The sequence below is a fragment of the Carassius carassius genome, chromosome 7, assembly GCF_963082965.1.
Source record: "Carassius carassius chromosome 7, fCarCar2.1, whole genome shotgun sequence".
Classification (NCBI taxonomy): Eukaryota; Metazoa; Chordata; class Actinopteri; order Cypriniformes; family Cyprinidae; genus Carassius; species Carassius carassius.
In genome coordinates, this window is record NC_081761.1 from 15,912,842 (window position 1) to 15,927,631 (window position 14,790).

Below are 14,790 nucleotides of genomic sequence, written 5' to 3' on the forward strand. Positions count from 1 at the left end.
AAAAGACCTCTATTTGCCTTTCGATGGAAAAGGATTTATGATAAGACCTGTGTGAGCTTCCCATGCCAATACACGAATACATCCACCATCTTGTCTCAATTTAAAATCAAGCCTCCGTGGTGAACTAACTGCAGTGCATAGAAACACAAACACTTCAAAACAAATCATAGGGCACAGACAACCCTCAAAGCCAGAGCTTAAAAAAGCCTGTACTGTACAGCATGTAACATCTACCACACTTAAGAGACTGAGCACATGGCTCACTTACAGAAACATACAGAAGGCCTTTCAGTTCTTGCACACTTCAGAACATCTTTAAGAAGACTTCTTATAGAAACTTTAGAGAGACCAAGTATAGTACCCTGCCAATCAAATGTAAGATCCTTTTTCTTTTGTAAAAGTTGGAATTAAAACAACTGCTTAATGCTGGAGTAATATGCCAGAGAACCATGGATCGTCTGGAAGAGTATCTCTCATTGAAATCTACTTTATTTTGCAATATATATGCAATATTTGCTGCAGAGAATTCACATGGCTTCAGAATCAGAAGCCTTGGAAGTCCTATGACACTCGAGTTACAAGGAAATATGAATGTTGTTTGAAGTGTCTTAAATTCTTCTTTAGCATTCTTCTTGGGGAGGGGGGGACTGGGCATATCGATCCTGAAGTATTCATATAGTGATACTGATGCACGTATAGAAAGCAGGGCCACGTTATCCAAATGGGCAATATGGGCTGTAGCCCAGGTCCCCGAACACTAGGGGGCACCCAGAGACAACTCTCTTTCACGTTTTAAATAGGGTTGCCAATAATACAGAATCGTCCTGTATTAGTTTGTCCTGTATTTTTGGGCATACCCCATATGACCACATAAACCATACAAATAACAACTGAATTATTTTTCCAAATCACTGAGTTGCGCATGTAGCCACTCCATAAAGACAATTTGAGTGATAGGCCTCGGTACTCATTTTCTTTCCAAACAAGGTATTGGGATGAGGCGGATTGCGGGGGGGAATCACGATCAGCCAGTCGGCAATGGACTATGGCATCGTCTATCAGCCCAACCCTAACAGAGAGCATTCACTCATTTCGGACAGTGCATTCAAACAGGGCTGTGTTTTATAAGAAAGCATTGATGCTTTTGGAAACGGAAGCCCAGAACAATGCTTATCAGAGGACAGAAAACATGTTTGAGATATTTGCAAATAAACAAACTAAAATGGTAGGCTACATAGTTTGTGAAATTACATTCATTTAAATTATAGCCTACATTAAAAGTTAATATTGATCATGTTCTATTCTGTAATGTAGGCTAATATAAATCATACACTGTCAGAATAAAAAGGTTGTATTTATGCGTTGACTTGGAACAGCCTGTCACTGGCAGTCCCTAATGAAAATAAACCATGGCTTCACTAAAGTGACTGTAGTTCAACTATAGTATTTGTAGATTTCAATGGTTACCACTACAGTTAACACACTTTAAACGTGTAAACAAAAATATAAACTAATAAATTAGAATTAAGGCATACTGAATGTTAAATTGCATTTCAAATATAAAGTCAAGTGAGTATCATTAAAATTTCATAATTTAAAAGTTACATTTAGAAGTATCGTATCGGTATTGGCAACACTGGCTTTAAAAAGTATCTGTATCATATCGAAAACAAAATCAGTGGTATCGCCCATCCCTAGTTTGGAATCATGTGAGGTTCAGTAAATGATCATTTTTGGGTAAACTATCTCTTTAAGGAAACTGGCATAGTGAGACTTACAGGCCAAAGGTTTAAGAGCTCAAGTAGCAAATGGATCTTGATGGTGCTCATGGCAGTGGCATAGCACTGATGGGCAGGACTGGATCATTTTACCTAAATGGCAAAGCAGAACCGGAATAGAAAAGCAATACGCACCCAAGTGCTCTGGCGTGAAAACTCAAGCTCATTTCCTGGGGGTCTTTTCCGAAACAGCTGACTTCTATACCAGGCCTGGGAAAAATAGAAGGTATTGTCCCCTCAGCATGTCTTCATTGGAAATTCCATTGCCAGCTATTTATACGAGTGACTGAGATGGGGCAAGGGCTAAAAAAGTCGAACTGGAGGAAGAAAGAAAATTTTTTGGCATGAAACTGACTCCATATAAAAGAGAATATTTGGGTGTGAAAAGAGTATTTTCATCCTAAACTTCAACCCTGCTGAGCGTCTTTGCTTATTTCCTTTCTACATTGATAAAAGAAGCTTGTTCTTTATCCTCAGTGGACTCTAAAAAACTTGCTGAGCAAAGTTTCATGGATCTTATATTGGTCTATGGGGACCATAAGAAATTCAAACTATTCCATTCACTGGGGCCAGCTGGTGGAAGTCACTTCTGCAAGGTGGTGTCTAAACCAGCTGCTCATTTGGAAGCATGGGGAACGCCTGTTTTGTAATGTCGAGGTTTACAGATCTATTTTTTCCTTGTCTATTCCTCCTCCGGTTTGAGAGACTCCACAGTCTCTACGGAGGCCTGATTTTACAAAGAAGGAAGGGACAACGTTAATTCTGAACGCCGCTTCTCAAAAACAAAGACAAGCCTCAAGAGGACTCTTTCTGGAAGTTAATCTTCCGGAAAAAAACATGTGCATATTAGTGATACAGACCATTTTATTCTGCTTTTTTTTTTTTTTTTTTTTTTACCAAGGCTGCATTTTAATCAGAAATACAGTCAAAGCATAATTTTGTGAAATATTTGTACAAATTTAAAATGTTTTAATATATGTGTTTAAATTGTGCTTTTTTTCTTGTGCTAGCAAAGCTGAATTAGTCAGATCTTGAGCATTACAAGAGGATTCAAAATTATTATTATGGTGATTCAGTCTTCAAGAAACATTGAGCTGAAAACCATACTTCTGCTTAATTTTTTGTGTGAAAATGATGAACAGAAGGCTCAAAAGAACAAAATTTTATTAAAATAAAAATCTTCAAGTTTTGTCTTTTTTAATATCATTTTGGTTCTAATCTTAATAAATGAAAGTATTAATTTAAAGTATTAAAAATAATTAATTTACAGACCCCAAACTTTGGAAGGATAGTTTATTTTCACACACTTCCTCTACATATTTATCACACAACTAATCACCTTCATTCCTATAACTCTTCATTACTCAAATTCCAGATAAAGGTTGCTTAAGGTTTAGAAAGTTTGAAACAACGGCAATATTTGGAAGCTAAATGTAAAAGCCAGAGACATAAGACACCTAAGACTACAATAGAGGCTGCCATAAATGGCAATGTCTATAAAAAGAAATTTATCAAAGTATGATTTAGTAATGAGGAATATCAATTAAAGCCGACCCACTTGAAGAAACAAACATTGTTTGTTTGTTGTACCCTAATTATTTTCCAATAAGAGAAACAGCTCTTTTTTTTCTAATGGCTGGTACTGGAAGGTCATGAGTCAAACTTTAAGCCAGTTGGCCGGCACAACATTGCAGCGAGTTGTCCATGAACAGTGTTGTCGTGCAGTGTCCTTCCGGCCTCTCCCGCTTTGACTATGCAGCACACGCGTCGCTGTATTATGGGATCGGTGGGACGTTGCGAACACCAGAGAGCAGCTGCTTTCCTAGCCAACCAATACATTTTCTCAGGATTTGGGCAGGGTTAAAAATAGGAACTCCCAAGCAAGTCTTTTTAAGGTCACCGGATAGGATCTTGCTGGTGACTACTGTAGGGCTGTCGCGATAACCGCAATATCGCAATACCATGCTATTGATGACCAAACCGCAGAGGAATGCAAATTTTTGTATTTTGTTTTTTCATAGGGTTATGCCCTTCTTGTTTTACGCTTTGTGCATGTGTACTGAATATTAAGTAAGTTAGTAATGATAATGTGTACCATGCGGATTTGTGCAGAGGCTCAGTAGATTTGCACTTAACCAGCCTAAACAGACAGTGAATGAAAGAAAGATCGACTGAGCATGTGCGATTACTAGTGAGTCACATATATGTGTGTGAAAATAGGTCGTCATGTCCAAGGAAAGCCAAATCTGTCTTAGCATCAATGCAGTTGTCAGCTGAGCCTTTTAACGTGGCACTTGAAGTTAAAATGATTTTAACAGCGTTTTTCATTGTCTCTCTTTGAATAAATCAGCGTTTTTGAACGTGTAGTTGAATGAAGAGTTTAAAGACTCACTCAAAGACAGTCCCTTGCCACCATCTTGTGACGCAACAATCCAACTGCACTGACTGACAGCCCGTCTAGTAGAATGCGCGCAGGTGGAAATATCAATAGAAAGTCTCTTGTCCAGTCAGATTTGAGGATCAGATACATATAGGCAAACAATAGCCTAACAATCTTACTGTCAGGTTTATGTTCTATTATGTGGATCGTTATTTTGTCATTCTCGTTTACTTCACTTCCTGTTTCAACACTATATTTGGTTTCAGTTTCATTGGTTTCTGAATATGACCTTGTTATATTGTAACACATACACATTATATATATATATATATATATATATATATATATATATATATACACACACAGCTACTATTTTATTGTAGAGCATAATGAGCCACAAACTTAGCATTCATAAGGGGAAAATATTTGTATTTGTTTTACAACCTGTCGCTCTTTCTCTGCTGTTCCTTTGCACTGGTTGTAGAAATGTTTGTTAATTTTGATGTGGGTACACCACAGATGTTACAGGTAATAATATAATCAAAAAGTCATGGCAACAAATATTTTTTTTTAAGTCAGTTTAAAAAGTTGTAATCATTTTCATAGTAAATTTGATTTAACTTAACTCAAGTTAACCCTTGCTTATGTCGCAGGCTTAGACTACTTTTTCAATAATTTTTTTGTTGCAAAATTTTTATTTACTTATTTTCAACACCGCACCCCTCAGCCCGCCCATTTTTCTCTCAGGCTACATGATAGGGGGTGCTGCAGCAATAATATTGATAATATTGCATGGCATACCGCTCTATTGAGACACTCAGAATTACCATTCATAATTATAATTAGGGAAATTCCTTCACTGTGATGGCCCTAAAGAAATCATGACAAACTACGCAAACATATATTTATTTTTTATCCCCATATCCGTTTTGGTCAATATAATTACCCATGTTCTTTCAATTAAAAAAAATTTTTAAATGTCGCTACATGATTTCATTGAATAATGTGTGTGATCTCTAAGAAAGTAACATTAAAATGACAGCAATGCAGCACAGCATGACATGCCTATAGACCTGCGCTGCTATATTAGGTCTCCTGTCTGTGCCCAAGCAATTACTGCTATTGTTGGTTTAAGAACGACAGGGAGGCTGAAGGTTGAATGATGACTCACAATCCCAGCAGTTCCTGATGCATTTTAACCAGCACCAGAAAGCACTGAATTACACATATACTAGGAATGGGTTTAAACTGGTATTATTCCAGGTCTAAACGTTTAAAGCAAAATGTTTTGTTTTGAAATCACAATGATTAAAATGCCCAATGCAAACTCGCATCAAGAGTGAAAATAAATATGCATTTCTGACCAAGAATAGATTGTCTACTCATTTACACATGCAAGTAAACATTTCGACGACAAAATTCAACCATGCATGCTGTAGGGCATAGTTGTGTTTAGATTCCTGGGACTCACCCGTCTGCGACAGAAGGGCAGACTTTGAGCTATAATGTTGATGCTGAAGATCTTGAGGACTTTCTGGGGGGGTATAGGCTCCTTGGTGACATCCTTGGGGTCAGCCAGCTCCAGTGCCTGGCTCTCCGGGAGAGCCTGGGGAGCCTTTTCCTTGCCCGAGGACTTGGTCATCTTTCTCCTTGGGCTGGCAGCAGAGAAACGGGGAAAGGGGCAATGCCGCAGCATTGCTAACACAGAGCTAGTAGGTCATATCCCAGTAGAGGCAAATTTGTGGGATTTGGTCAGTGGCACAATCACTGAATTTCTCAAGAAACCAACTCAATAGAATGTTTCTGGGCTTTAAGAGACACAACAGCTCTAAGTGTCCACACCAAGCTCACTGCCCTGGATTGTGGCCCCTTTTAAAATATCAGAGGGTCTGATGTCATCTGTGAGTCTGTTGGGCCTAGCGGCAGCTGTCCTGTACTGGACTACCCCCACCTAAGCACATGATCACAGGAATAAACTCCCCTAGCCCACCGTGGAGCAATGTAGCTTCTGAGATTCACATCAGAGATACTCATTTACATCTCTACCTTTACAGTAAAACACCAAGTTTGATTAAATGAGAACTTGAATACGCACCTAAAGAACACAACGGGCGCATGGATTGCCAACAGTGTAAAATATTACATTATAAACAGACAGAACTACTAACCAAGTTTTAATCTGTATGCCTAATAAAAGAGGAAAAGTATGCAAGCTTAAACCGGTCCTGTTTAAGAGTCACTGATTTGAAATGGCCATCAGTTGACTGACAGCGGTCATGCTGTCTATTAACATTTTAAAGGCTCGTAAACCAGTGTTCCTACAGGATTCTGCATTAAGCAGTAGGGGTGCCTAAATCCACCGCTCATAACACATTCATATAAAGCAGCCAGAAATAAAATGATTTAAGGTTCATAATCCTTGCAGTTCAGTGAGAGTCAGATGTTGATTCCACTGAGTGATTCAGTGAAAGATTCATAAGACTGATAACTTCAGAGTTTGAACCATTAACAGTCATCGGTTCATGAATCATTGCAATGTATGTACCATTTTAACCCACGATGACAATACATTGAAAATGGGACATCTGCCATTATTGTAATACAGCTTACTACCAGAATGTTTTAGATGTCTCTCTTAATAAAACACCTGATTCAACTCTTCTTCTTCGAGTCTAGAGTTGAGAAACACTGATAAAGACAAATCACAGGTTTACATATAGGCTGAATCAGAAATCATTCTCTAAGTGGGACCTTATTATTTTTTTACAAGTACTTTGTGACTTAAAAAAAAAACTATGTTCCGTATAGTATGAATGTAATCCAGACTTTCTGTTTTCAGCCTGCTGTTATAGTCATTTGACCAACAGCAGTTGCATGGCTTTTTTGGCATTCCAACTCCTTTCCTGCGACCTCACTTTCAAGTCTTAAAAAAAGTTAGTTATCCGCTTTTTGCCAACTGTTTTACGAATCTACTAAATACAATACTATATGTTGCTTACTATTAGTAGGCATATTTGGATGCAGCCATAGACAGTTTTTATTTATTTATTTTTTTGTGTCACACTGGTGATCACACCACCATTGAAAACCAGTAAAGGGAAAAACTGCTGTAAATTATTACAAAACATCGAAATATGTTTTATATCGAAACAAACGCTACACAGCCAAGCCCACTTCATGGGATGAGTGGAGAAAAGAATATTTAGATTTTGGGGTTTAAAAAGTTTCAGTGCCAGTGCAAAAAATTTGTTAAAAAAATAAAATGACACATTAATATTTATATTTAAATTTAAAATTATTCTAATTCTTTAGTACAGTGTACATTTGTGGAATAAAAGTGGTCCTAAGATGCAGACACACAGGGTTTATTAGAGTCAAATTGACCCAAGAGGGCCGATCTAATTTTTAGCCCTGGCCTGGAAACCCAAAAGCTTCGGTCCTCTCACTTCATACAGACCCAGATAAGCCTTGCCCTAATCTCATGGCACACAACTATGCGCCGTATGTGCAGCGCTGAGCCTCGGCCTGTTAGCATGACTGGCACAAGGTAATTGCTGGGAATGCCAGAAATGCAAGGGATTTAACCCTGGCTCCTGCAGAATGTCAGGCACAGCCTTCTGTTAGGAGGAATCCTTTATTCTGCATGCCCGTCACTTTTTAAATATAGCCTCTCTAGGGCTGTTGGGGTAAGAAACTATGGTCTAGAAGCAAAGAAAAGGGAATTTTCCTTTAGGAGATCAAAAACAGATCAAACCACAACTTCACTCTAAGGAAAACAAGGGCTACTTGTGAGAAAATAAAACCCAACTCTAACAGAATGTCACCTAAAAGGCTCCAAAAACTTTAAAACCATGTTACTGATGTCACCATATTTGATTTTAGTGGTCAATCGATATTAGTTTTTTGAAAGCCAATGCCGATATCTTGGAAATGCATAAAGCGCAGCATAATTTGAAATCACAAGTTTAAAGTTTAAAGCATTCAATTCACACGGACTGACATCACACAGAGAACACGCGATCATGCTGGATAAAAATACACACTTCACAAGATCTCACAGCTGGATTGGAACAAGTTTGCAAGGTTTGTGAAATTAAATGTTCATTAGTCATTCAAAGATTTGTTTAAATGAAACAAATGCGTATTTGCTTAATGCTGATGGCAAACGAGAAAGTATAATGTTTGCCTTTCTATTACTAATATTATAAAAGCAATAGTTATAATACTTTTTGTATACATTAATTCCTTTGTTGAACTGTTCTATCTGATTATTATACAGACTTCTATTCGTATTAGACAGAACTGTTAACAATGACAGTAAATAATAGAGAGAGTGTGAGCACTGTGTGCGCTCAGATGCTGCATTTCTCAACACCATCAAAATAAAAGTCCCGCCTCAAACACATCGGCCAAGCAGAAAAACATATCGCCAAAATATTGATTATCTGATGTATTGGGCGTGGCGATATTTCGGTAGACCACTAATGCCGATATTTGAAAAATGCCAAATATCAGCTAATATATCGGCCTTGGGTGATATACTGGTCAACCACTATTTCATTTTGGCGATGTATACAGTACATGAGTTGAACAATCAGCTGATTTGACATGAGACCAAATGATCACTTAAATTTTGCTGTGTTTAACATACAAAGTAATATATATTGCTACCTTTATGACAGTGTTGGACTCTCATTTTTTGGACAAAAATACTTAATTCAAATATATAGTGCTCCTCGAAAGACATAAAAAATATGAGGAAAATACTGCTATGAGTAAATTAACACTAGTCTTAGCATTATTCACTATTCTATTGTACCTACAGTGAAGGAGATAGACAGACACACATGCTCTGACACACTTTCACTTCAGTGGCCAGAAGCAAAGACATGAGGCATTTCTTAAGGTCACAGGGGTCATTTTGAAATACACCCAATGTGGCAAACAGTGTGACACCCCACCTTCACAATCATGTGCAAGAATTGGTTAAATTAATGAGATCTGCTGTAAACTCCACCATGATACTGGGTTAACACACGCAGACAGAAAACAAAAAAACACTTTCATTAAGAGGATATACATTCTGATTATAATGGGATTTGGGTGACATTATAAAATAGATTTATTCATATTTTCATAGTTTAATTGGAGGCAAAAAAAAAAGTCATTTTGTGGCAAGCTGTCTGGTGGCCTTCTACTCATAACTATAAAAGTACTGAGACGAAAGAAACCATGCACATTCTTCTTCTACTGCTCCAAAACAAAATAATAAAGTATCGGAGACTATTGTGTGTGTGAGCATGACACTACATACAGCATAACTATGTAGTGCTCACAAGCACACAAGGCCAAAAGCCTGCACTAGACTCATTTGAGAGTAAAACAACCAAATAAGCGATTAAAATTTCAAATGCTCATGAATCATTTATGTTTAAGCTGCTTGAGGGAAGAAGTTTTCTTCACTAGGTTCTTCAGGGACAAAGTTTTATGACAATAGCGCAATTAGAACAAAAGGCAATCCTACGGTGAAGCTCTAAAACGAGAGATTTCCACACAAACAGTTTGCAAGGGCATTTGAATACTTGTTCATAAAACCACTGTAAGTTTTGTCAAAGAACTAATAATAGTTCGAGCAGCATTTGCATTGCACCACATTCCTTCTACAGTTTTTACAGCACTGGTCTTTAAGCAGTTCTCATTTATTCTCTGTTAAAAAGGTTGGATTCAGATATTAAACCTTATCTTTTTTAGTTTGTCTCAAAGGCTGTTCACATTTTATATTCTTTCTTTTTATTCCCCGGCATTCAAAAGTTTGGGATTGGTACAATTTCTTTAGTGTTTTGAAAGAAGTGTCTTGTGCTCACCAAGGCTGCATTTATTTGATCAAATATAGAATAAAAGCATATTGTGAAATACTACTATTTTAAACAACTGTAAATATATTTTAAAATGTAATTTAGCCATGTGATGGCGAAGCTGAATTTTTAGTCTCCAGTGTCACATGAACCATCATAAATCAATTAAAAATGACGATTTGATGCTCAAGTAAGATTTCTTATTATTATCAATGTTGTGCTGCCAATATTTTAGGGGAAACCATGATTTGGCATGGACAAAATGTAATGTGAAATTCTGTTACTGTCACGTTTGACAGTTTGACAACTTAATGCATCACTGATATTTATGAACTGCATTTATTGCATAATGTTGAATAGTGTTGAGTTAAAGTGGCAAAAAACACACTGCAGTCACATTGCAGGAAAAAAAAATCCTTATGTAAAAGTGGTCCATATTGGAAATTAAAATGTTGTCATTTTTTCCGTTATATGACATTATCAAATATAAAATGGGTAAAAACAGATTTGAGCCTCGTTTAGCAGCATAGGCTAGTGCTGTGAAGTGTTGTGATGGGAATATTATATTAACAGAGAGGCCTGTGATTGTTACTGGTGTAGCTGCTCCAAATATCTTATACCTTCTCCCAGGACAGCTGTGATAGAGCTGGTGCATGTTATTATGGTAATCTTTGCGTGAAATACCTGATGTGCTGTAGACTCAAATCAAATCAAAACTTCGAGTGTTTGGCGGCCTCGTGTGACAAACAGTGGAACTGCATGAAACTGCAAGATGAAGATTTTGACTGAAAATTAATTATTGTTCCAATTAAGGCACCATGATTTTAAAATGCTATTCCTCTTTTTTTTTTGTCACTGAATTCTCTTAGTTTGGGGACAAAGACTGTTAATACTTGGTAAAAAAGGTGAGCCTGCCCTTGCATCATCTCTAATAGACAATCTTCCTCAACACTTCATCCAAAAATGTAGTAGTTTCCTCATAGCAACAGCATCTAGCCACTCTTTACCCGTTCATCATCTTACTTTTACACTCCAGTGAGTCTTTGAGCAGATGGATGGGCTGATAATGGGGGTTGCCAGGCAACATTTTGAAGGGCTCCCATAAGAAAGTTCCACCTCACAGGAAACACAGGCGAGGCAGAGGAAGGAGTCATCTGCTCACCCAGACATGATGTCAGAGTACTCCTGATGTCCTTACTTCTGTCTTGAGGTTAAAACTGGCACATAAATGTCCTCAAATGCTACTGTTCACCATGTGAAGCAGAACCGTTTTTATGTGGGGGGAAAAATGCTTGTTTGTTTTCTCTCTCCAGTTCTGTTACTGGTGGATTTATGGTTTCTTGCCATGGTCACCTTTGGCTTGCTTAGTTGGGACACTTCTTTATTGGCAATACTAACGATCTGATTGCACAGACACTATTGAAAGAGAACCAAACTGAGCCGGACGATGACATCACTGAATCAATAATGAATTGACTTTGCTATTGTCCTCTTTTTTTTTTTACTGCAAAATTGCATTTTGTTTTTACTTCTGACAGTGTTTTTCTGTTTAACTCTGTAAAGCTGCTTTGACGCAATCTGTGTTGTATAAAACGTATAGAAATTTTGGTAAGGTGGTTTAAATTAGATTTTATGATTTTGTGTTGACGTGATATATAAACTAGACTATTAAAATAATTCAAACTTTTTCAAAAATATTGGAGTAAAATCTAATTGGGAAATTTATTTAGCAAGATTAACCAATTTGAGCTTTTTTCTTATTATGGGAATGGGGAAGAATCACCATCTTTTGGTAAAAGAAAGATTTCAGTCCTGTATAAACAACCCTGACACTGAATATAAAAAAAGTATAAGACAGCAGAGCGCTGTAGATTATAGATGCATGAGGCTGAGGCTGTGGCTGTGTAAACCTCATGTTAGTTTCCTTCAGTTCTGTCTGGTGAATGACACTCAGATTCTTGAAAGGTTTAGAGTACATGCTTCAGTGTGTGAGCATGAAAACAGCTCCACAGAAGTCAAATGATCAAAACTATAAATATGAATGATACCAACCTTTGTCCAGAAGAATAAGACCTCCCCATTGAGCCCACACAGACCTTCATTACTAAACACTTCACTCAGTGGAGTTTAGACACAGCAAGAGAACCACCTTCTGGAAAGTGATAAAATTATATCTCATACACACACACACACAATTATATATATATATATATATATATATATATATATATATATATATATATAAAACCAATTACATATTAGTTATATAAATAAATATTCTGATGTTCTAATGTAAATGTAAGGATGATAAACCATTCACTTTGTTGTCTTAATGCTTTGGCAATACAAAATATATTTTTGTCATGCCAGTAAAGCTATTTAAATTGAGAGAGAGAAAGAGAGAGAGAGATTGTAAATCAGAATAAAACATTGCCCAGCCATTCCCTGAAGTCAAAAAGGTTGAGAACCACTTTTATTGTTATATATTAAAAGATGTGAACTATTGCTTAAAAACCAATTATGAACAAATAAAGTGAACCAAAATAAATAATCTTCGTGGTCAAGTATTCATCACATGATGAAATAATCTCACCTGTGAAAGAAAACATCCCATCTGCAGATGGCAATATGGCATGTGACGCCAGTAAGATTACAGAAACTAAATCACAAAGATACAGATGCAGTCTCTTTCCTTACAGAAACTGTTTACTGAAGATGTTACTATAAACATTCTGTTGCTTCTTTGATACGCAAATGCAAGAAATATATACATAAAATCTAATTGGATCAAAAAAAATTTCAATTAAAAAGTACATTTGAAAACAGTATTATAATAAAACAAATCGGAAAAAGTGAAACTTTAAACACGCAAATCTTGTGTATATGAACATATTTAACATGTGCTTGGAGTTCAGCACAGCAGCTTTCATGACACAATGTCTTAAACCCACAGAGCCCCAGTGATATTCACAGCTCTTCACATGATGCCTGTACCACACGACATGCCAACGAGCCAAACGCAGTTTCCCTGACAGTGTGACAGTCCGCTTCCATGTGTGTGAGTGCAGGAACAGGTTAAAGTAATGAGCCCTGTTCTCCAATCCATCAAATCCACTCGGTGAGTCATAAGACATGAGGCGGAGTAAAGGACAATTTCCATTTTTGGGCGAACTCGCTCTTAAACACACCTTTGCCGCCTTTTTCTTTTCTTTTTTTTTTTTTTTAAGTTAGTAAACCTTTAACGAGACTTTTGAAAAAGTTAATAGAGTCAATTCTCTACTAGACTCGTATTTAATTAGAAGTCATGGAAAAGATCAACTTTTGACTTGTAACCTCTTGTATCTTGTAACCTCAAAACCTGTCAGCATTCAGTATTTAAACACAAACATGGTAAATGGACCTTCATTTTTAATTTTGTGGTTGGTTACAGCATCAAACAGCAATTTGCATTACTGTCCACACATTGACTTTCAGTCCAGGACAGTGCTCAATACCCAGAGAGGATGAGGGGCGTTCACAAGACGTGTTCTTCCTTTCAAACAGCCAGAGTAAAGGGATATAACTCAACAGAACGGACCACCGAGGTCATGAGACCTTTTTTTTTTTTTTTTTACCTTGATACTATCTTAAAGGTCCCATGACATGGATTATTTTCTTTTTTTAAATGCTTTTTTTAATGTTTCCTGAGGTGTATTTATATTGTTAGTATGATTTTTACATTTAAAATTTTGAAATAAAAAGCATTTTTATATCCTGATATTAGCCCTCTGGCTTGAATGCTCTGTTTGAAGGGGCGTGTGAGACTCTGAGTAAATGACAACTGTTGTGATTGGCTGACATCTTTGCATTCGAAATGCGCATTACATGTGGAACCCCTCTCAAATATATATATTTTGTTACTATTACAGCTGTCGAGATTAACGATTCGTGGAAGTGTTGATTATATAATAGTTTTTTCGATCTTTTCCCATCACATGAAAGGCTGCAGTGATGAGCATTGAGAAGACAGTCTGTTTATCGCGTGAATGCAGTGATCTCGTCATTATTGCAACACGTTTTCTCTCACAAAATGCTTTCACCACAACTAACAGCAAACACATGAATACAGTAAGAGCTTTGTTGTGCAGCATAACAGCGTCATTTATTGTAACGGCAGTTTAGGCAAGAGTGCAGATATACTCGCGATGTGTGACAGCGCCGATAAAAATAAAGGGAGCGTTCTTTGATCGCTCTCTGTAGTTAAATCACAATTTAAATAATAGATTTGTTTCATGCTACTAAGAGAAACAACGTGAAGTTGATCGTTTAGTCACTGGCTTGATTCACTGATGCATAAACAGTATTAAACTATTTAGAAAGAAAGTCTGTGAAGTTGAATAATTAGCTACATATCAGAAATCACTAATCACAGATCAGGCATTAATGAGACCATCCTTAAAAATATTCTTGTTTGCCGTAACCTGACCAACCCTGTCAATTTAGGACCGACTAAAGTTTTTATTTTTTTTTTTGCTTTTTCTCCGATGGACTTGACGATTGTAAATTTGCGTTAAGACCGACCAATTTTTTTTTACTCTTCAAACAACTAATACAAAAGCAATAAAATAATATTAAAGTATTATAAATATATACATTTCCTAGGCCTACATACAAATGAAGGCTATCTTCCTTAATTAAATGTCGAATTTGTCGAATGTCACTTTATGTTCAAAAATCTATTGCACGAATCGATTGGACCAACCAGCACAAGTTTCGAAAACGAAAATAGGAAATTGAT

The 14,790-nt window shown here is 36.7% G+C and overlaps 1 protein-coding gene across 3 annotated transcripts in view; it reads right to left on the reverse strand.

The window, feature by feature from the left end:
• fbxw7 (F-box and WD repeat domain containing 7) overlaps window positions 1-14,790 on the reverse strand; it is a 205,778-nt gene that overhangs the window by 91,255 nt on the left and 99,733 nt on the right. The window contains exon 1 of one of the 3 annotated variants that reach the window (XM_059554023.1): window positions 5,630-6,009. The exons of the other annotated variants lie outside the window; for them this stretch is intronic. Coding sequence (XP_059410006.1) covers window positions 5,630-5,854 — 225 coding nt within the window. The 5' untranslated portion in view covers window positions 5,855-6,009. Of the gene's footprint in view, window positions 1-5,629; window positions 6,010-14,790 lie in introns of those variants that run through there. 3 annotated transcript variants of the gene reach the window in all.